The sequence below is a fragment of the Malaclemys terrapin genome, chromosome 10 (genome assembly GCF_027887155.1).
Source record: "Malaclemys terrapin pileata isolate rMalTer1 chromosome 10, rMalTer1.hap1, whole genome shotgun sequence".
Taxonomy (NCBI): domain Eukaryota; kingdom Metazoa; phylum Chordata; order Testudines; family Emydidae; genus Malaclemys; species Malaclemys terrapin.
The window spans coordinates 22769792-22793816 of NC_071514.1; the positions used below are offsets into that span (position 1 = coordinate 22769792).

The 24025-nt window shown below is 39.8% G+C and overlaps 1 protein-coding gene across 2 annotated transcripts; it reads left to right on the forward strand.

The window, feature by feature from the left end:
* The first annotated feature begins 1492 nt into the window (after positions 1-1492).
* Positions 1493-22200, forward strand: LEO1 (LEO1 homolog, Paf1/RNA polymerase II complex component). 2 transcript variants are annotated; one of them, XM_054040953.1, is made up of 12 exons: positions 1493-1641; positions 4283-5074; positions 5563-5667; positions 6429-6523; positions 7233-7378; positions 10166-10250; positions 10644-10738; positions 11011-11145; positions 12294-12429; positions 14939-15125; positions 15461-15558; positions 21954-22200. In XM_054040953.1, the coding sequence occupies exons 1-12, from the start codon at positions 1584-1586 to the stop codon at positions 22020-22022; spliced, it is 2001 nt and encodes a 666-aa protein (XP_053896928.1). In that variant the 5' UTR covers positions 1493-1583; the 3' UTR covers positions 22023-22200. The 2 variants fall into 2 exon arrangements, with proteins under 2 accessions (XP_053896928.1, XP_053896927.1); XM_054040952.1 differs by having other exon boundaries at positions 1495-1641; positions 21950-22200.
* The last annotated feature ends 1825 nt before the right edge of the window (positions 22201-24025 follow it).

Here is a 24025-nt window from a genome sequence, read left to right on the forward strand (position 1 = left end):
CACTCTGCTACTCCAGACACAATTATCTGGCTTAACCATCTAAATGTAAAATTATAGTTGTGCTACATTTACATCAGCCATACAAAGAAGAGAAAAAAAGTGGATGCCTGAGTTCTGGGATGGGAGGTCACTGGGGTGGATGCCCTGACCCCCATATTGCAAGTGAGGCCAAGCTTGTAGACTGGCAAACCTGAGTCAGTGGTCCCCATGCTGGGTAAATGCCAGATCCTGTCAATGTGAAGCAACTAGGGACCCATGGGGGATGTGATGATAGTCCTGGGAAGAGTTGCCCTGTGTGGTAGGTAGACTGGGTTGGCAGGAGGGGTCACTGGGTCCTGTGTCATGGGGTTTCTATGGTGGGGCGGATCACTGGCTCTTTTCTCTGGGGCTGGGTCCAGTGGGGAGGAGTGGTATTGGGGATTATTAGCTCATCAGTCATAGATTTCAAGGCTAGCAGGGACCATTGTGCTCATCTAGTTTAACCTCCTGTAGGAGGCCATAGAATTTCCCCCAAATAATTCCTAGAGCATAGATTTTAGAAAAACAGCCTGTCAATTTAAAAATTGACAGTGATGGAGACTCCACATTGACTAAATTGTTCCAATGATTTATGACTCTCCCCACTAAAAATGTATGCCTTAGTTCCAGTCAGGCTTTGTCTAGCTCCACCTTCCAACCAGGGGCTCGTGTTATACCTTTCTCTGCTAGACTGAAGTGCCTGTTATTAAATATTTGTTCCCCCTGTAGATACCTACAGACTGTACTCAAGTCACCCCTTGCTCGTCTCTCTGTTAGACTCAAGCTATATCGTTTAGCATGCTAAGGCATGTTTTCAAACCCTTTAATCGTTCTCGGGTTTGCCTCACCTCCCTCGCCAATGTATCAGCATCCCGCTTGCCCTGTGGATACCAGACCTGGCCCCAGTATCCCAGCAGCCATCGCACCTGGCCCAACTCAAATACTCCAGTTTCCAGAGCTATGGGGGTGTTTGTGAAATCACTGTCCCCCATCCCGGTGCATCCTGGTGTTGGGGATCGTGGCTGTTTGTGCTCCAAGGTGCGTGGCCAGGCCCTGTGCAGGCTGACAGGGCTAAGTCAGTAGCTCTCAAACTTCTGTACTGGTGACCCCTTTCACATGTGCAACCCCCTTATCCATTAACAACCCTTTTTTATATATTTCACCCCATTATAAATGCTGGATGCAAAGCGGGGCTTGGGGTGGAGGCTGACAGCTCACGACCCCCCCCATGTAATAACCTCGTGACCCCCTGAGGGGTCCCGACCCCCAGTTTGAGAACCCCTGGGCAAGAGGGACTTGTGGGCCCCTGCCATAGGGGAGCTCCGTTAATGGGACGCTGCCCCTTTAAGGCTTCTCCCCCCCCCCTCACCCCCAGCATGCCTGGGTCGGGTCAGCACAGGCGGCCCCACCCCCCTGACCCGGCACGGAACCAGTCGCTCCGCAGCGCGTCACTGGCTGGCGCCGCGGCCCTTCCGACTTCCCTGTGGTGCGGGAGCGCCGGAAAGGAGGCGAGCGAGGCCTGCGCTTTGCGGCAGCGTCGTGCGCGCGCCCGGTGAGCCCGCGCCATGGCGGACATGGAGGACCTGTTCGGGAGCGACGTCGATTCCGAGCCCGAGCAGAAAGGTACCGGCGGGGGGGTCCGCAGGGGGAGAGAGGCCGGGCCGCCCCCCCCCCCCCGCGCTTCCCGTATTTAACCTCGGCCCCTCCGCTCCCCCGAACGACTGGCCCTCTGGGGTCTCCCCCTCCCCGCGCAGAGCTGGGAGCTTCCCCTCCCTTTATCCTTCCCGGCGGCTGGTTCCCTTCAGTCCCCCCAGCTCCTTTCCCGGGGGCGGGGCGGGGGTCTCCATCAAGGCCTGGCCCCTTTTAGTAACAAGTGCGGGTGGGGTTTGCAGCCTGGCCCATCGGGGCCGGCTTTCTGCCTGCCGCGGTGATTGCACCTGGGATGCCCGACAAGTGCTGCAGCCGGGTGGGTGTGTGTCCCTGGCCCCGGCTCTGGACCCGAGGGGTTTCATTACTAGCAACGATTAGCAATACCCCAGGATCTTAGCATGTTTGATCACAGCTGCTGTTAAAGGTGGCCAAGTTCTCCAGCCCCAGGATTCGATTGAGCAGCTGACCGGGAAATTGCTTAACCCGGGGGGGTTCTACTGATTCTCTCTGTTGATAGTAACCCCCCTACGTCCTCTTTCTTTCTGCTTAATAAGTACTGTATTGTAAAGGATTCCAGCTCTGTAGTGAAACAGATTGTCACAGCTTGGGCACACATGATATGAATTTAACACAACTAGATCGGGGTGGGCAAACTTTTTGGCCCGAGGGCCACATTGGGGTTGCAAAACCAGATGGAGGGCCGGGTAGGGAAGGCTGTGCCTCCCTAAACAGCCTGGCACCCGTCCCCTACCCGACCCCTCCCGCTGCCCCCCCTCAGAATCCCGACCTATCCACTCCTTGTCCCCTTGTCCCCTGACCACCCCACGCCCCTAACCTGCCCCCCAGGGACCACACCCCCTAGCCACCCTCTCTGCTCCCAGTCTCCTGACTGCCCGACCTCTATCCACACCCCTGCCCCCTGACAGACCTCCTGGGACTCCACGTCTATCAAATCCCCTCTGTTCTTCATCCCCTGACCGCCTCCCCCCCCCCCCCCCCCCGAACCTCTGCCTCATTCAACCACTCCCTGTCCCCTGACTGTTCCCCCGGCCCCTTATACAACCCCACGGCCCGGCCCACTTACTGTGCTGAGCAGAGCATGCAGAGCAGCATGTCTGGCTGCCGCGGCGCCGGAGCCAAACACGCTGCCGCTCTGCTCGGCAGGAGCGCGCAGCTCCGCTGCCCAGAGTGCTTGCTGCCCGTGCGGTGGCGTGACTCTGCCGGGGAGGGGCTGGGGGCTAGCCTCCCTGGCCAGGAGCTCAAGGGCCAGGCAGGATGGTCCGGGCCGTAGATTGCCCACCTCTGAACTAGATTCTGTTGATCTGTTTTTAATTTTATGAACAGTATAAATAGGGCCAACATTTGCTACATATAAATTATTATTTATGAATTTCTGAGGGATGAGATATTCTTATTCTGGATTGTTTTGGCAAAGCATTTTTTTCCCCCTGGGTGTAGAGCAAAATTAATATAAAGGAAAGGAGAGAGAAAACACACTTTTCATCACCTGTCTTTTGGAAATCTGTCTTTTTTTCTGATTTAGTCTAGAACTTTTTGTCTTATTATGTTAGTTAAACAAGTTTTCAATTTCATTTCCTTTTCAATACATCAGTTCCAGTTAAAATACATCTAAAATAGAAAGTATATGTTTCAGGACTCAGAGTTTAGTGAATGTGCATGTAATGGTGTATTCGTTTCCCTTACCATGACCTGGGAAAACTGACTTTCATGAAATTGGTGCAAAATTGGTTTCTGATTATAAATTTGATAAATCAGCCTTTTACTCTTTGAGTATTTTTATGTTTAGATATGTTTGTATTCCATGAGTTTCCTGTTTGTTCCTTTTTATCTGGAAAAATAATCTGTTAAAATAATTTCTATAACTTTCTCTTTTTACATACATTTGTGGTGATCACCGTTGCTTAACACAATTCATACATTGCAGTTGTCATCAACAATTCAAAGAAAAATGTTGAAATAATTTCTGTATGGATATTGTCCAGATTAGCTTGTCCAAAATTTGACCCTTTTTTATGTTTGCAAAGTCCCTGTCGTTTTATGTAATTTATTCTTCCAAACAAACACTATTTTTTTCCTGAATAAAAATTAGTGCCACAAACTCAGCACTCATGAGTAGTTTTACTGTAGCAAATTTGTCTATGGGCATGTGTTGGGGAAGGGCAAGCAAATTAGATTTGAAAACGGTTTCAATTTTGAACTCCCAAGATGTTATAAACAGAATAAAATGTTAGAATAAAAAAGCTTTTTTAAACAATCAAATTTACCTTTGTCTCCTCATGACCCATATAAATGTATAATTTTTCTTTGACTGCTAGTAGACTTCTGGTTTCAATGATGCCTGGTGACAGGATCACAGACTAGTTTTCTGTCCTTAAAAGAATTTTTTTTTTTTTTTAATGTCACAACTTCATTAGCTTTCTTTTATTCTTATAATTTAAATAAGAACATACTATTTACTTTATTTAGGTGCATCTCTTATGTCCCCTCTTATTTTTTTCCACTCTGTCTTAAGAAGTGCTAATCTTTTTGTTATCTCTTCATCTGGCAATCTTTCCCCTTAATCACTTTTACGTGGGTAATATTTATTTTGCAGATTCTGACTCTGGATCTGACTCTGACTCTGATCAGGAGAATGCTGGCTCTGGCAGTAATGTTTCTGGAAGTGAGAGTGACAGAGATGATGACAGAGAGGCGATAAAGCCCAGTAACAAAGAGTTATTTGGAGATGATAGTGAGGATGAGGGAGCATCCCACCATACTGGGAGTGACATCCGATCTGAAAGATCATACAATCAGTCTGAAGCTTCGGGACATTCTGAACATGAAGATAATGACCAGTCAGATATAGATCAGCATAGTGGTTCAGAAGCTGCTGATGACGATGATGACAGAGGACACGGATCAGACGAAGGTAGCCGTCACTCAGATGCAGATGGATCTGAAAAAGCACATTCGGAGGATGAAAAATGGGGCAAAGAAGACAAAAGTGATCAGTCAGATGATGATGAGAAGCTGCAGAATTCTGATGATGAGGAAAGGCCGCAAAACTCTGATGATGAAGAGAAGGTTCAGAACTCTGATGATGACGAAAGGCCTCAGATTTCTGATGATGAGGAAAGACTACAAAACTCCGATGAAGAGAAAATGCAGAACTCAGATGATGAAGAGAGGCCTCAGATCTCTGATGAGGAGAAGATGCAAAACTCTGATGACGAAAGGGCCCAGCATTCTGATGAGGAGAAGATGCAGAATTCTGATGATGACGAAAGGGCTCAGCATTCTGATGAGGAGAAGATGCAGAATTCTGATGATGATGAAAGGGCCCAGCATTCTGATGAAGATCACAGGCGTTCAGATGATGAAGAGGAACAGGAGCATAAATCTGGTAGGATTGAATACAGTGTTGAAAGTATCATCATCCTTGACCTTCATTGGGTTCTTGTAGTCATCTCATAATTGAGATAATTAATCTTTGTGTGGGGTGACCTTTTCTCAAAGATTGATTGTAGTGTCTTTTGATAAACAAAACCAAATTAAATCTTAATGCTGAACAGACTGAACTGTCACCATTACAATGAGGACCCTAAGTCATGTGTGGTTTTTTTGTTTTTTTTTTGTTGACCTGTCCATAATAATATTACTGTTGTCTTGGCTTGAAATGATTCAGATTTGGTTATAAAATTATTTATTAATTCCAGTTGAGTTTTAACAGTAATAGAGTATTTTTAATAACGCTTGATTCACCCAGTAAACTTTAATTATTTTTTCGTTGTTTGAATTAGTTTACTTATTAATACAAGCTATGGATAGTGTGAGATGTAAAAAGATGCAGCATGAAATTCTTAATTTGAGGATATATATTCTCTTTGATAGAGTCTGCAAGAGGCAGTGACAGTGAAGATGAAATTTTGCGAATGAAACGTAAAAAACCAATTGCATCAGATTCAGAAATGGACAGCGATGCAGAAGGACAGAAAGGTAACTAGCTGTTTTTTCAAATCCCTTCTACTTTATCTGACATTAAGCATGCATTCACTTTAAAACTCTGTATGATTGGTAGTATTAACTGAGGAAAAAACTAGTGTTGGATTATCTGGTGAGTTGCAGAGCATAACAACTAAGGTGCAGCGATAGAGCTGCATGGGGAAGCTTGCACAGTTTGAAGTAATCTCTACCCAGTGCTATCAGCCTTTCACTTTCCTCGGCAACAAATTGAACTATTTATTTATTTATTTTTTGAAAAATCTGGTGACATCATTATATTCTAATTTCTTGCTGAAAGACCCTGGAAATTGAGTCTGTTATTTGATTATGGGAGACCCGGAGAATGTATATTATTACCTACCACACTTCACTGCCTTTGTCCAATATGTTGACACCAATTTAACTTCAATGATCATCTAATCCAAAATCTGTCTCTCTCAATTGCTCAGCTTTCACTGTTGGCCCTTATGATGTCATTGTTTCAGTAGTATTCCTGTCATCATAGAGTCCTTCCAAGGTAGATGTGACCTGCATTTTTAAGTTTAAATCACTTTTTGTTGTTGTTGTTGTTGTGAGCGAAGAGACAAATCACCTTTTCAAGTCCTCTTTGAACCTCCTAGAGAAATGCGCATAGGAAATACATTTTTTCCCCCTCCTTTGCAGGTCACTTTTAATGATCTTGTAGATGACTTCCAGTGGTAGAATATAACAATTTCTCTTTCTCCATACATAAAATACATATTTTTCTATTCAAGATCACAGGGATGCGATAGATTTGTTTGGAGGTGCAGATGACATTTCTTCAGGGAGTGATGGGGAAGACAAGCCACCAACTCCAGGGCAACCTATTGTAAGTCCTTTGAAAGAAGTTGCCTGCTGTGCCTCTTACACCTGCCCAAGCAGTCTAGTATAGAGTTTTAAATCCTAGAGGACTGAGTTTTAGCACACTTTAATGAAAGACTGACAATTTAATGAGAATTCATAAATGATATTGCCCAAGCAGAAAGAATCACTGTTAACAGTTTCACCTCTTATACATGGCCAATGTAAGATAGGGTCACTTGTTTTTCTGCTCTTGTAACTGTGGTTATATATTTTGAGTATGTTCTGGTTATGTCAACAAGTAGAAGAATATAGTACTATAACTGTTCTTGATACTTGTAGTAGGGCCTGTTGGAAAAGTATTTTTCTTTTGGGAATAGATGGCAGTGGATTCAAAGCCCTTTACATCTAAAGGCCAATTTTAGTCTAGGCAAAGTTACCACCATTTCCTAGCTCCCTATAGGAGACCAATTTATTTGGATCAGTCCCATGCTTTTTACTTTCATTCTCTCTTGGTATCTTGAGCTAACATTCATAACTGAAATCATATTAGATGGCAGGCTTGAGTACTGTGTTTGATAATTTTGTCTCAGTAGCGTGTACTTTGCACAATCCAATTACGTGTGGGTGGTAGATGGACAGATAGAGAGGTTTTCCATATGTTTCAGAGCAAAAATTAAGTGGTCTGGCTTTTTCACCTACATAATGTAAAGTGGTTTTGCTACTGCGTCCATTAGGATGAGAATGGATTGAATCAGGAGCAACAGGAAGAAGAACCTATTCCAGAAACGCGAATAGAAGTAGAGATACCAAAAGTAAACACTGACTTAGGAAATGACTTGTATTTTGTGAAGCTGCCCAACTTCCTCAGCGTGGAGCCCAGGTAATACTGCATTTGAGTCTATATTAAAGGTGTTAATTATTTAAACTCTCACTTAGTATTTCCCTTTTGTTCTAGTAGTCAAATGAAATTTCTGTTGACAACATTAAATATAATTAACACTGAGGTGCATACTTTGATGTAGTCGATCAGATATTCAGATCACTTTTCATTTTACTGTCTTCTTGTAAACTAAATGTGTAGGTTCAACCTGTTAGATACATGTAATGCATTTCATAATTTTAAATAACTCCTTTTATTTGTACTAATTTGACCCTGTGAAATTAGCCATTTTTCATCAAAATTCATCATCTCACTCTTGTCTAAATTAATAGAAGAACTAGTGATTTTTTTTTTGTAAGCTTGGTGTGCAACTCAAATGAGTAAGTCTGTCCTTTTTAATTGTCTGTGGCTGCATTGCACCAGTCTCCTGAATGTATAGCTGTCTTGCCTTTCTTCAGCACTGCTTTAGTTTTTGGTGAACGTTGATAATTTCATCCTGAATAATGCACCATATGTTGTAAAACCAAATGATTTTTGAGATTTAATTCAGAGTAAACAGCCTATTCAGGGGACCTGAGTATTTCCTAAATCCAGGAAATCTGTTTTGATGGCATTAATGGCATTAATTTTGTATGTATGACTTTTCTCAATAGGCAACGTTGTTTTGCAAATCTAAAAATGATGTACTGAACATAATATAAAAAGTAGCCTAGAGAGACTTTGTTCCACAGTTGTGATGTATTTACTAGAACTGTGCATGCTTTTCAGGTTTTTAGTTTAGTATGTATCTTCACAACACATCAGTTCTAAAAGTCCAGTGAATTGAAACAGTAGCATGTGCTTAATGAGTTCATAATATTATAAAGACTATCTTTTAAGATTATCCATTGAGTTCTAAACATGTAGTTTTCATATTTACTCAGTCTGAGGCTTAATCTTCTAGTGTATTGTAAGCCATTTAATTTACATTTTTATTTCTATTACATTTGGCTACTTTTGAATAATAGAAGCACTACTTTGGATTATTCATTGAAGCCAGAAGAAACTATATTATGATAATTCAGACTGACCATCTGTATAACACAGATCATAGCATTTATCCAAAATTTCAAAGAAAATAAATTCATGTAGCTCCTTATAATACTACTGTGTGGCTCCAACTGCACATCAACAAGTTACAAAAAATGTGAGTGTTGCTTTTTCTAAACATACCACTGACTTGGGACTTATACTATTGGACCTTGTAAAAGGTGTCCATCTCCCTGCAAATCTAGGCTTGTTCCTGACCCTGACACTCTAGTTTGGTTGGTTCTCCCATTCTCCTGCTGCAGACCACTTTTAAAGAGAACTCTTCTTTTGACCACCTCTATCCCAATGCACCCATTGCTTGATTTTTAAAATGTTCTATTCTGTGGCCAGGAAGTATTTATGAGCCCATAGCCTTTGATTGAAAAGATAATGTTCCAAATGTGAACCTTTGTGGGTCAGGATGTACAGACTTTGAGGGTCTGCAGACAGACTACTGCAATGCTTTGCAGCAATCGATAGCTTTCTCAAAAAGTAAAGTGCAGCCACCTCTGGCCGCTTTCGCAGCTTCGCCTCTCAACATTGTTTGCAGCTATAAATAACAGCAAGGGCAGATACTGGATATATTAATGGGTCAGTACCCAAAAATGGAGACTAAGGGCTTGTTGACACTTGAAACACTACAATGGTACATTTTATGCTGATGGGAGGGGTTCTTCCCATTGGCATACGTAATCCACCTCCCTGAGATGTAGTGGCTAGGTTGACAGAAGAATTCTTCTTTGGACCTAGTACTGTCTACACTGGGACTTAGGTGGGCTTAACAACACTGCTCGGTGATGACGAGTTTTCACACTCCTGACCAATGTAGTTAAACCTAATTTTTTAGTGCAGACCAGGCCTAAAATAGCAGTAATTTAGCAGACTAACAGCTTCTCCCTCACCACTTTCTTTTCCTTTACAGCATCTGGGTGAGGAAGTGAGACTTCTCCAGCTGTCAGACTTAGTGGAGGAAGAAAAATTGTTTTTCTGCCTCTCCCTTCTCTCAGATGGGTTAGGTGTGGGACTGTGTCAAATCTAACACCTATTAGGATAATGGTGCGGCCCATCTGGGTAATCTGATTGTGGGCTGCGAGACATTTTAGTGACGTTGACCATCAGCAGGCATGGTCATCTGCAGGCATGGCCCCCCCGCAGCTCCCAGTGGCCACAGTTCGCGGTTCCTGGACAATGGGAGCGGCGGGCAGCAGGGACATGCTGCAGGTTGCCCACCACTGTATTAGGCTCATATGAAAGATGGTTCATCCAAACATTGTCCTGGCAGGAATTCCCGCATCCTAACCAGGATCATTCACAAAATCTTTGTCACGCTTTAAAATTCACTGGACCAGGCTGAACATATCAAGTACTAGACTCAGGCCTAACCTCGTATTTGCCACAATGGGACATCAGGGGAGGATACCACATTTGAGGTAGACTTTTTCTTTACAAAAAATTATTCAGAGATTTAAAATGTTAGAAGTGGGTGCAGCTGATATTATTGGGAGACTTTAGGGTAGGTCTTCTGTGGTTTAAAACCTCTCCAGTTTATTACATGGTTGCAGAAATAAATGTATGTATACCATGGCAGTAATGTCTACAGTTGTGTGTAATATATAATTTAACTGAATCACAAATTTATTTTTAGCAATCCTAGAATAACATGGGTTTGCTTTTTTAGAAGATGGGTGAATAAAGAATACATTATCTAATTTATTACAGACCTTTTGATCCTCAGTATTATGAGGATGAATTTGAAGATGAGGAGATGCTTGATGAAGAAGGTAGAACAAGGTTAAAACTAAAGGTATATCTGTAATTTTCTTTCTGCATCTCACCCCTTTCCTGTTAGGTTCTTTCAAACTACTATATAAAACAAAAGGCCTGGGGTGTTGAGAGGTGATGGTTTGAGTCACCCTGTTAAAGATATCTCCTGCTTCTTGTTCTACCAAGAAGTAAACAAGTTCAGCACTCATAGAAATTACTTAGCTGTTTTCTGTTGTATCTACTTTTTTCTTTAGATGCAGTGAAGATTTGTAACTGTTCTGCAAAAGCTTTTCTTTTACCCTGCACGAAGCAGATTTAGCTAACTACTGGCACTTGATTCTTGACCTCCCAGTAATATCTTTTTTACAATATTCCTTTAAACTAGTTCACCTTTTACTTTATATACATGCTTACAGACTTTCTATTCCAACAGGTGGAAAACACCATACGTTGGCGAATGCGACGAGATGAAGAGGGAAATGAGATTCGAGAAAGCAATGCTCGGATAGTCAAGTGGTCAGATGGAAGGTTAGCTTAGGCTTTTCTATATTATCTAGACTAGGAAAACATAGTTGTCAGACGTTCTTGCATATAAAAGTGAGGCGTGAGTGAAGTTTGAAGTTCTTGCAGAATTAATAATTATTGTTTTCTCAGATCTTTGAGTGGTATACTATACTTAGCTAATAATTCAATTATGCATAAAAAAGAGGGAATGAGAAGGCTTCCTTCATTTATATATGGTGTAAAAGCAGAATGAGTCATAAATACAAAAATAACTAATATATTAATCCTTTTTTAAGCATGTCGCTGCATTTGGGCAATGAGGTCTTTGATGTGTACAAGGCACCATTACAGGGAGATCACAACCATCTGTTTATCAGACAAGGAACTGGTCTACAGGGACAGGCTGTGTTCAAGACTAAATTAACCTTCAGGTAAACATATAGTTCATTTAACAGAGCTTGAAGTCATAGTACAGCATTTTGGTATGAAATATTTGGGTATTAAAAGGTGGAGCTGAATTAGTAAAGTAATGGATCACTAGTTCTTCTTTTAGTACACCCTGTATGGAAGAGGTGTGTTTTTGTTTTTTAAAAAACACTATTTTAAAAATTTTCTGACTCTTGAAAAGTAAGGCTGATGTTGCTGTATACACCTAACTATGGCTCAGTCATGAGTTTTCTAGGCTTCCTTTTGACTTCAGTGCTGGCCGTATTCGGATCTGAATATCAATTGTATAGAGACTGCCAAACTGTTTGAGTTTATACTGTCACTGAAGACCAAGACTAGCATGCTAGCTACACTTGAGACCTAAGTACATTTCTCTAAAAAGCGACCTTAAAGTGGCATCTTGAGGCTGCCATGTTTGTCTCCCCTTTTTACAAGTATAAGTGAGGTTAGAATTAGGTCCTGAAATTGGGATTCCATTGATATGTGAGCCAGAATAGAGGCCAGCATCCTCTTCTCTCCCATAGCATAATAGTAAATAAATAAATACAAATACCATTTCACTTTGACTGAATACATAGGGAATGGAGCTGTTCAGTAAGAAGCTGCCATTTTTCAATAGTCACTTTTCAGAGTAGACCTGCATTTTAAGGTAGCTAGGTCTGAGACCGAATCTCCAGGCTTGAAAGGCCAGTGTGCTATTTATTGCACTATCTAGGCAACCTATCTTTTTGTCTGTAATTTTAATATTTAATTTAAAATTTTAAAATGAGAAGTTTTGGTGTGAATCAGGAGGGGTATTGATGTTCTCTGGGGGAAAAAAAAAATCTCCATACGATACGTCACTGCTATGAAGATGATGACTATGACCAGAAGCATAAATGTGAAGTGGAAGGAGGAATATTTAGGTGTGTAAGGGGATGTTGAGGACTTCTTAGGGGAAGGGTGATTTTGCTAAATCTATTTTAATCTATTGGATAATTCTTGTGTACTGTACACATTATCTATTCTGTTTAATTTTTTTGCTTTTGTATGGATGAGTCTGTTTTTCCTGATTGTGGCATGTCAGTAATTGTTCTTGGAAAGCAGAGGTGTCCTTGTAAGAAGTGTTTAACCTATAACAATTTTCTAACAGGCCTCACTCTACGGACAGCGCCACCCACAGGAAGATGACTTTGTCTCTTGCAGATAGATGTTCAAAGACCCAAAAAATTCGTATCTTGCCCATGGCTGGTCGTGATCCAGAGTCTCAGCGCACAGAAATGATTAAGGTATTAGTTGTGATAAGGAGTTTTATTGCTCTTTTGACCTAAACTTAGAACTAATGTTGTTCATCTCAAATTGCAAATATCATGTCTGAATATTCTTGGGTATTTGAGTTTTAGAAAAATAAATGAAGGTGCAACCTCTGGTGCTGACATAGAAATCACAACAATCTATTCTATCAGCATCCATTTTTATGCTCGGTGGATATGGCATCTGGTATAGTGATTGTTTGTAAGCTAAGAGGAGAAATTGTAAGAATGTAAAGTACCCAGTTAGCAAGAGAATTTCAGAATTAACAAAATTAAAAACAAATATTAAGAATACAATAAATGAAGGCCTTGGAAGTAAAATTTTGAAAAGTCTTTATTTTTAAGATGAAATAAACATTCATTTTAAGGTGATGTGGTATTTTCCAGCAGTCGCTAAATGACTCAGACTTTCTAGTTCATATTTATCTGGCCTGTGTACACTTAATTTGCATATTCAAAATTACATCCCAAATTCACCAATGGCATAGGGAGCTGCCACCCCATTGTTCTACGGGGCTTAGCACAATGGGGACCCAATCCTGAGTGAGGCGTCTAGATGCTGCTGTACTCTAATATGGAAGTTATCGTGTATTTGTCAGTGGAAATTTTTATGTATTAACTTGTATTGGAACTTCCTATACGCATGCATATGAAGAATTTGTTCCTTTATCATTTTTCCCTGCTGCTTTCCCTTCTTGGTAATAGACTTCCATGATTTGACCTTAATGTTTAGAAGGCAGAGGTGCCCTTATAAGAAGGGTGTTTAACCTATAACGATTTTCTAACAGGCTTCACTCTATAGACAGTGCCCTCCACAGGAAGATGACTTTGTCTCTTTCAGATAAATGTTCAAAGACCCAAATGCAGGCATTTCTTCATGTATATTCTGTCAAGTTGGTTGCCAAGTGTGTGAACATAGCAGCCAGTTGTATAATAATCACAGTAATATATGTCTCTGTTTTGTGGCAGAATTAATTCCTAAATCTGCCGTTCCTAGACTGGCCTGCTAAGGGGACTAATTCTTCTATCCAGAGATTATCTATGTCAGCCCTTTGCTGATTTGTTACCTTCCTCGTGAAGTGCTGTGCCTCCTGTACAACATTCTAGAGCCGTTGTAATTTCATAATTAAAGAAACTAGCCCTATTCTAGTCTAGCCCCTTTTATTTCCCTTCTAATCTCTCCCCTTCACCATTCCAAATAATCCTTTGGCCTGAAAATTCCCATGCTTAGCCTAAAGGCAGAGGGGCTAAGAGATGTTCGTGGAGTTTTTGGAAGCAGATCAGCCAAACTTCTGTGAAAAATTAATGTTTTTGACTTTTAACAAAAACAACTTTTTTGTGTGCAAGTCATCTGTTCTGCTACTAGACTTCTCATGTGTTTGAAGACTATTACACAGGCAACTGTGCAAAAGATTTCACACCAAAGTATACATTTATTAAAAGCGTCATTGCATTCTGACTGTTTACGTGTCACTAGTGCCAGCAAAGATTACAATTGCTATCGAGGTGTAGCTGTCCTAAATTAAGCACAGTGCATGGAGTATTTGCTATTACCTACAGAAACAACCCTGCAGAGCTGTGGTTCTGAGGTGCTCCGCAGGCCACAAGGGAGTCCTGAAGAAGGTGCTGGCCCCTGCCCCCACAAGATGGGGAGTTTTTCCAACCCTTCAGTAGTGGGGGCAGAAAATTGTAGTGTTTGCTTCAAAGCATGGTCCCCTTTCTGCTTCTGGGATTTGTATTACTCCTTTGTTACAGTTGTAAATATGTTATAATTCTTAATTTTAGTAAGAAAACAAATATAGAGATTGGACAAACTTACTCAAACATTCATTTAAGTATGATGCTACAGGTATAAATATTAGTTTTTCAAAATATTGTATTCACTGAAAATAACAATGCAGTGCTACAGGAAAAGTAGTGCTAATTGAAAATGTCATTCTTGACACAGTGGGGTGAACAAATCAGTGTTGATCACATTTGTTCTGTGTAGGAAAGGTTAAATTCACACAGCAATCCAGAAATAAGAAGTAATGGTTAACTTTATTACATTTTCTTCTAGCATATTATATGATTGTACAGAATTTAAGTTTAATCATAAGTACACATTGTTGCCTCTATTTTTAAACTGTTTAAATTCTTATAACATCCACAAACTTGATTTTGTAATCTTGGAAATTAAGCCTTTGACTCTGATGTGCATGAAATAAAAAATTAAATAAGGAAACTTAAAGCTATAAATGTTTCAACCAAGAGAAATGTCAATTATAAAATATACTTTGCCTGATTCTCCATAGTCCTGCATTGTGTGTAGTCATTTACATCCGTGCAAAGCGAGCATCAAGCTGTACCATTCTGATTTGGTCGCGTTTGACATTTTCTTTGCATTGGTGTAAGATGACTACACAAGGTGCAAAGCATAGGAGAAAGATGCCCTCTGGGTATTACTCCTCATAGTTCCTTACATGCTACTGTTTTTCCTGGACAGAAAGAAGAGGAGAGGTTAAGAGCGTCTATTCGCAGAGAATCCCAGCAGCGGAGAATGCGGGAGAAGCAGCACCAGCGTGGTCTGAGTGCAAATTATTTAGAACCTGATCGTTATGATGAGGAAGATGAAGGAGAAGAGGCAATCAGTCTGGCAGCTATTAAAAACCGCTATAAAGGTGGTATAAGAGGTACAAATAAAATCTGAATGTAACTTTTTTTTATTGTTAGGCTGCACTCATCAGATACTATCTAATTCGAATTGACTGATTTCACGAGATAGTCCTGGTGAAATAACAGATTTCTCAGAATAGTGCCTAATGAACAAGGAAACTACAAAGAAGGCGCAATCTGTTTAATTATATTTTGTATATTTATTTATAGTTTGTCACTAAGATGGTGAGATCTTGGCACATTATTGAGAGAAATATCAGGAAACAGTATATGTGATGGTATAGTTCAAGGGGCTTTGGCAGGGATTGGCATTTGCAGACCAGTCTTTACCTGGGTTAATTTCTTTTTCTAGAGGAACGTGCTAGAATCTATTCTTCAGACAGTGATGAGGGATCAGATGAAGATAGAACGCAGAGACTACTCAAGGCAAAGAAACTAACCAGTGATGAGGTGAGAGAAGCATTTTATTTTATGGTGAAAGTTGGTTGATTGAAAATGAACAAAAAGAACGAGGGGTACTTGTGGTACCTGAGAGACTAATATTAATTTAAGCATTAGCTTTCGTGGGCTAAACCCACTTCATCGGATGCATGCAGTGGAAAATACATTAGGATGCATGCATCCGATGAAGTGGGTTTTAGCCCACGAAAGCTTATGCTTAAATAAATTTGTTAGTCTCTAAGGTGCCACAAGTACTCCTCGTTCTTTTTGCTGATACAGACTAACACGGCTACCACTCTGAAACCTGAAAATGAGCCATTTGTTTTATCATTTTGAGTATTATTGTGAAAAATGATTACTGCTCTCTGCTTTAATGACTGGATACATCATATTTATCCAGCTAAGTAGTTGTAAGTTGGGATTTTTCAAGGTTTTATGGACCCATGGATTGCAGTACAGTTAAATTTGATATGCTTACCATAATAATAAAGCCTAGGTATTTCATTGAGTTCTCAAATCCTTTTGGAAAGGAGGTAAGCATCATTCCCATTTTACAGATGGGGAAACTGAGGCACAGAGCAGTTGACATTATTTGCCCTTGGTTACATAGTGAGCCAGGAATAGAACCCAGGGCTCCTGAGTCTGTCCAGTGCTCTATCCACCAGGCCTTACTGTCTGCCTCCCCCTGATAAATATATGACAGTTCTGTTGGGGGGGAGGGGAAACCTGTTTCACGCAGCACTATTAATAGATCATTGCTTTTTAAGGGGAAGAGTTAAATGCTGGTATGCTATTAAAAGGAGAAAAGATGATTTTTGCACTTGAATGACATCTTGCTTAACCTTACCTTCCTAATTTCCAGTTAATTAGTAGTAGTTTTTTGGTATATATTGATTTTATGTTCATTAAAGTTAGACAAATGTTATAATTCCATAATCTCACTTACTGAAATGTCAAAATTATATCTCAAAATGAATCTTGATTTCTATGCAGTATAGCTTGCGGTGTGAAGTACGTGACCTTAGAATATGGAAAATCTTTAATACATTGAAAAATTAAACTTTTATTCCTCCAAAAGTTATTTGAATGTGTATACTGCACATGTATACGCTGTATCATGATGTATACCCCTGATCTGTAAAACCCTCATCAGGTGTATTTGTTTCCTAATCTTGTCCAGACCCAGTGGCTAAAACTGGGATGTTGGTTAGGATTCCATTCTGTGTTGCTGTGTCTGAGATAATTCCAATTACAATGTTAGCAGAGTGGCATTTGTATTAAATAACTAAAAGGAACTGGAGTGTGGTAAAATAACGGAAAGCAAACCATTGAAAGCTTTGTCATGTTAAAAGTATTCCAATAGTATTTATTTTTTAATTTGTTGAGTGAATTTAGTGTTCTGGAAAGTGAGGCAGTGTAGAAGCGTTGTCCTATAGTCTGGGTATGTCCATGTGTGCAAGTAACCCCATTTAATTATGCTAATGCCCTTACACCTGAACTGGAATTCCAGTCGTTTTTCTCCCTTGAGCAGATGTTAGCAATTGTTTCTTTTGTGATAGGTGAACACGAAACTCATTTTTGTTTGTGATCTCAATTAGGCTTTGATTCTGGTTCCTCAGAGGTGAAAGAGTCGTGAGCTAATCACCTTCCATTTTAAAACAATTTGATTTTAAGGCTGAAGTTCATAACGTTGCCACATAGGGGTGCTCAAGCTTAAAAAAAATGTAATGTGGCAGTGGTGGATTATAGCAACACACACTCTGAATGTTTATAAATAGAGACTTGGAGGCATTTACCAATATATATTTTCATATACAAAACACGGCACTTATCTGTCAAATACAGTGATACCTTACTAATCTGCACGGTGATGTTGGCTATCTAGTCAAACACAGAAACAAAAAGGTTGTTGAGAGCTGGTCCTCAATACTAAAGTGCTTTGTCCAACAACAAATTATCAAGTGATGCAGCATATTGATAAAAGGCAAGTAGAATTCCCATTGATGTAACTTTGGGAAATTCTGTTGTACAGTAAAGTGAGCATTTTCGAAATACCTGTACTAGATAGATGTCTTTTCAGATGCCTAGGTCAGATAGGGGTTGCCATTGAGATTCTAGGTTATAAATGTCAATTTGTCATGTTGGATAAAGTTGAGCAGAAATGAGTCTTAATAGAATTCTTAAATCCCACGTTAGCTTTCACTACTTTTTAAACAATTTTAAAATAGCAATGGTCCTTAAGTATAGTGGAAGAGTGGGGTAATATTACTGCCTAGACCTGGTGATGTGTATATATTCAAGTGAGAATCTTTCTCTTCTAAACAAATTAAATTATTACATCAACAATTCTATTTGTTCACTGTATCAAAATTAATTAGGCTTCAATGTAAAATGTCTCCCATGATAGAAAATTCTTTTTTCTTAAAACTGGTTAACACCAAATCAGGGAACATCATAAGAATGAGGAAAAATACTCTGAACAACTCATAAGTAAGTGTCTTGCAGGGAATTTAACTGGTTGAAACAATGTTGTGCCGTTTTTCTGCTGATTGTTGGACTCAATTCTGGATTTCTTATTCAGGCAAAAGTTCTTTGGTTCAATGTGAGTTTTGACTGACTGAAGACTGCATGGTTAGATTCACTTGTCAAGCTAGTGCGCTAAACATATTCTCTTGGGCAGTGCTTCCATTATTCTGTGTCTTTTGTTAATTGTGTCAAATATGTTCATAGGAAATTGAAATGAGATGCTGTCTGGAACTCTGACTTAAACTGATCAGGTCTAAAATATTTTTCCTAAAGTCAAAACTCAACTTACATTCAGCTTTGTGTTAGGGTACTAGAAAACTGGACATCCAACCTCTATAAAGACATTATTTTGTCACTTAGCAAACAGACCAAAATGGAAATGCAGAATGACAAAACAAAATAGCTGAGTCATAGCGTACATGAAAAAAGGTATTTTTTACGACCGCCTATGGGATAAACTAGGAAACAGTTGGGAAAAATACTGGGGGTTGCTTGACCAAACAAAATTCATGCCCCCCCCATTCTGAGATTAAAGAATACTTTTAATTTTGCATGCATAAATTCAGTTTTTGACCTAAGAATCCCACACTGTAGGTCATTGTCCACATTTGATAGTATATAATCTGCTTCAGAGCCTGGCACAATCCAGCTTGATGGTGCTTTACTATATTTCAGATGCAGAAATTTTAGTGATTTATTCTTTGTAATTCTACCTGATGGTTTAGAACATCCTGTTGCATAGTAGTTTCTTATTGTAAAGGTGTTTCCCTTTTTCCTACTGTATCTAATATTGTACTGATTAAAGTTTAAAAATTCTGTTTTTATTTGTTCTGAAATAAATTATTTTGAAGCGTATATTTGACCAAAATGGTACTTATGTTCAGTCTACATTGTAAAATCAGCCATGTTTGCAGATTAAAATTGGTTGTCCAATGGTTAAAATTGATGTCCGACAATGTTGTTAATGCATATTTCTGTATTGCTGTGTAGATTGGATGGGACCTAACCATGTTCTAGAGCAGGGGTCAGCAACCTTTGGTAAGCGGCTCGCCAGGGTAAGCACCCTGGTGGGCCAGGCCGGTTTGTTTACCTGCGACGTCCGCAGGTTCGGCCAGTCATGGCTCCCACTGGCCGTGGTTTGCCGCTCCAGGCCAATGGGGGTGGCGGGAAGCTGCGGCCAGCAGATCCTGCAGCCCCCATTGGCCTGGGACGGTGAACAGCGGCCAGTGGGAGCCGCGATCTGCCGAACCTGCAGACGCGGCAGGTAAACAAACCCGCCCGGCCCGCCAGGATACTGACCCTGGTGAGCTGCGTGCCGAAGATTGCCGACCCCTGTTCTAGAGTGTCTCTGTAAGCTTTACAGAAAATCTTAGATGACTGCTTGATAGAATTTCTGGAAGTGTGTTTTAGTGTTTGAAACCAAAGACTTGATAGATTAACTTTATAAACATGTTAATTTTCAGATTTTTATTTGTATTGGTTTACCCTTGTGCCAAAGGAACGAGCATTTAAATCTCCAGTACAAATACATAAAGTGGGATATATATATAAAATATAACTTAATATGGACATTATAAAATCAATAAACACAGTAAGAAAATACTGAAAGCAATCCCATAAATGACAGTCACTTTAGCGATTAAATCCAAAGCTAGTTATTTCATGACTACCCTATCCTAAATTTATAAAATAAATACCCACATAGAATCCACGGTTCATGTAAATTTAAATAGGAATTAGTACACAGTAGACCTCATTTTGGTGTGCTATGACTGCACTCCACTAAAAATTATTTTAAAAAACTTTATGCTTAGCATGTTTACTTTTCACTATCAGGCTAAAATAGTTAAGTAGACAAATAATGCATCATCAGATTGCATAACAATACAATCAACGGTCAGGATAGTGAACCTTTGTATTATTTTGATTAGCTACTACTCCTTATTTCACTTTATACTAATCAAGGCCTTTTAATTGGGGAGCATGGTTTTTTACTTGACCAAAGCTTGAAAAACTCCCTTGCCATTGATGAAAATGGTAACTCTGGCCAGTGAAATAATGCAGCAGGAAGATGAGTTAGTTTCACTGCTCCTGGCTAGTGCCTTCTTAGCACTAACTGAGGGCTGGTCTGCACCGGGGGGGGGAGGAGAGGGGGAAGCGGGGGCAGGGTCGATGTAAGATACGTCGACTTCAGCTACACTATTCCCGTAGCTGAAGTTGCGTATCTTATTTCGACTTATCTCGGGTCCTCATGGCGCGGGGTCGACAGTTGCGGCTCCCCCGTCGACTTCACTATCGCCGCTTGCCCTGGTGGAGTTCCGGAGTTGACTGGAGCGCATTCGGGGATAGATATATCGCGTCTAGACGAGACGCGATATATCGATCCCTGATAGATCAATTACTACCCGCCGATTCTGCAGGTAGTCTGGATGTACCCAAAGAAGCTGACCAAATTCTTGTCAGTTTTACTGAACAGAGGCAGGGACTTGAACCTTTTTTAAACACAAGTTGTGCTGATTTCACTTGTATGGACAATCTTTAATCAGTTTGAGGGCTTTGTATCAATTTTTCTTAACTCGATTCCTTACTCACTTAAGCTTAAATTAATCAGTTTAAGAGTACCTTATATAATCAAAGATTGTCCCCACAAGGAGGTTGTGTTGATTAACTGCATCTGTTTCTAAACTGATTGAGTTAAATTGGTACAATTTCTTTGTGTTGGGGACAGGATCACTTCCTGTACTTTTTCCCCTCCTATGCCCAACCCAACATTTTCCAGTTCTTCATGGATGCATCCGAAGAAGTGGGCTGTAGCCCACGAAAGCTTATGCTCTAATAAATTTGTTAGTCTCTAAGGTGCCACAAGTACTCCTGTTCATTTTTATACAGTTATTTAAAACTGCCTTTCTTCTTTTGCTCATTGGACATGTGTTAAGTCAGAACAGAAACTAGTTTAAAATCCCATATGCTGAAAATACTAATGTCTTTTCCTTTTGTAGTCCTCTGCAAAATTAAATTTGTTGTATTTGATAAGACATAATTTCAAACATGATGGTTGTTGCTGTTCTCTGGCAGACGTATTGGCTGTTGAAAGATAGAACAGTTTGTCAGCTATTAGTCTATATTTCCCCATCAATATTAAATCTGGTAGTTACAAATACCTAGCAGAAATTGCTCTCCCTGTCTAATTGAAAGACTAGAACTTTCACCTAGAGAAGAGCATACTCTCCAGTATTCCCCCAGGAGTGGGGCCGGAGAGACCGGCAACACACCTTCCTTACATCAGGATGTTTGTGGGACTCGCTGGCCATGCTCAGATTTTTTTGATGGTGTTTTCTGCTGCTCTCTATGGCATGCTGGTCTGTTAATGGCGGACTCTGCTAATGAGCAACAGTTTATTCTACAGACACTGAAGAGGACTTCCCCACGAAGAATTATCCTTCGCTTTTGTAGTAATGTAACACAGGGTTCTGTGTTCTGTCTGTGGGACAGAAGCCATAGGATTTATTTATTTATATTTATTTTTTGGTGTGCATCTAAAAACACCCAAGTGTTATAACTCTAGATGCTGCTTTGGAGTCCATGTTATGCGTGACTGCTTTCACACCAGGGTCGAATTTGGCCCAGGAAGCAGTGTAATTGCACAATTGCAAGGCAATTGAATCTTTGGTATGATTCTGTAAGATTGGAGAGCGTGTGGTGGAGGTTGGGAGTAATGTCAGGAGTACTCTCAATGCAACTGATCATATTAAAATAAATCTTAAGTCTGAGTATTATAAAAGGGGACTGAAACTGGAAGTTTCGTTTTTCTTTACAGAAATAAACTTGGTGAATTTTTCATTTTAACTTGAAATATATTATGTTATGCCCTCAGGAAGGTGAACCTTCTGGAAAGAGGAAAGCGGAGGATGATGACAAAGCAAGTAAAAAGCACAAGAAATATGTGATCAGCGATGAAGAGGAAGATGATGATTAAAATTGGGGAAAGCTGATGACTTTTTATATATATATATTGTACAGTTCTTTTACAGCAAAGATGTAAGTAAACGTAATGTGGTTATTTTGATAAAGGAAACTTACACTGAGATCTGTAAGTCAGGTGTGAATAAATTTTTCTGAATGACATTTTAAAGATATTTCAATTTTATGGGTATGTTTATGTGCCCCGAAACTCACTAGTGTGTGTGTGTGTGTTTTGTTTGTTTGTAAACCTGGTATAGTACATTTCACTTTTTAGAGTATTGTGGTAACCAACTCCTCTGTCAGTTACATTGTTGATGTTAGCGCTGTGGGGTCCAGGTCCATGACTTGAGCTTCTAGGGAGGCACTATGGTAATACAAATAATAAATAAAAATTGATTTATCTGGAGGAGATTACTGGGTTCAGCCTTCAAGATGCTTAAATGTTGCTTACAGTTTGCTTGGTAAGTTTCTGATACTGGTATTTTAACTCTTCAAGCTGTTACTTTGTAATTAAAAATTGGCAGAAGCTGCGAGTGTGACAGTTGAAACCTGGCTTTTCTAAATAGTCTTTGTTTACAGGACTACGGACAGTAAATAAGTATGCTGGTATATTTTGATGAATTAAATTATTTTTAACTAATTCTAGTAACCTGTTAAAATATATAATTATAAACAGGATTTATCCCTGAACTTAGGTCTGTAAATTGAAACATTGAGATTTCATGGATTAATGGATATAGCAAAAATCTCTGGCTGGAGAGCAAAAAGTCTGTTCGTTTGGTATGTTGGAGGAGAGATGTCAGAGGAGCAGTGTCATTTTTAAAGAATTCTTATGTGTTTATATATAGATAGTGAGAGGTTAATGTTTTCCACACTTTGTGTAACTAAAAATTAGAAGATACAAGAGAAAATATAAGAATTTATATAGAACAAAATAGTTGTTCTGTAAGCTCTCATAGTTTTTGGGGAAACTAGTGATTATTGCTCAGGCCTATTTTTTTAGAGAGAACGCTACATCTAGCTAGGAAACAAAGGAGAGAATGAGTGCCTTGGCTAGAGCAATTAAAGACTTCAGGTTTTAATGATGACCTATAAATACCTTATCCTTTCTCTTTGACTACACAATACCAATTGTGGAGCCATGAAAGAATACAAACATAAAGACCATCTAGAACTTTTCTCGCTTCAGTTTTATAATTGGATACTTCAGAGCAGCTGTCTGATATTCTGTATAGCTGTTTGATGTACAGTATGTGATTTTCCTACTGTATGAAATGGTGGTAGATGTTATCTATGTGTGTTGCTCTTTCCTAATTGACTTTTCACGGAATCTGGTAAAGGTTAAATGTGATTGGAAGAGAAAACAGAGTGGGGAAAAGGACTTGCTTAAAACCTTTCTTAACCAAAATCTATTAAATAATAAACTTTTCATAGCAGCAGGAAATCTTTTTGTAACATAAATCCACCTAGTAAAGCAGGCACAGGTTTATAAGAGATTATTAGTGATCTATTTCTTATTTAGTGAGATCCTGACTTGGTATTAAGTAATAAAAGGAAGAGGGTTGCAGCCACATGAATGCTGGGATAGCTGCCCATAATGCACCGCTCCCAACACAGCTGCAAATGTTGCAAGTGTGGCCACGCCACTGCGCTGGCAGCTGTCAATGTGGACAGACTGCAGCGCTTTCCCTACTCAGCTGTACGAAGACAGGTTTACCTCACAGCTCTGTACAGCTGCAAGTGTAGCCAAGGCCTCTGTGTTCTGTGCTTTTGCTTTCTAAGTTTAAAAAACAAACAAACCCACACACCAGAATTGCTACTTTACACACAAACTTTTGAGCACTTAACATACAGAGAAACTGTTCTAATGACTTTTCCCTTTGTAATTGTAATGCTACCTAAGAGTTCATTTGTTCCCTTAGGATTTTTCAAAATAACACCTTTTTAAATCTGCTAGAATTTTGACCTGTTAATCCTTTTAGCTGTG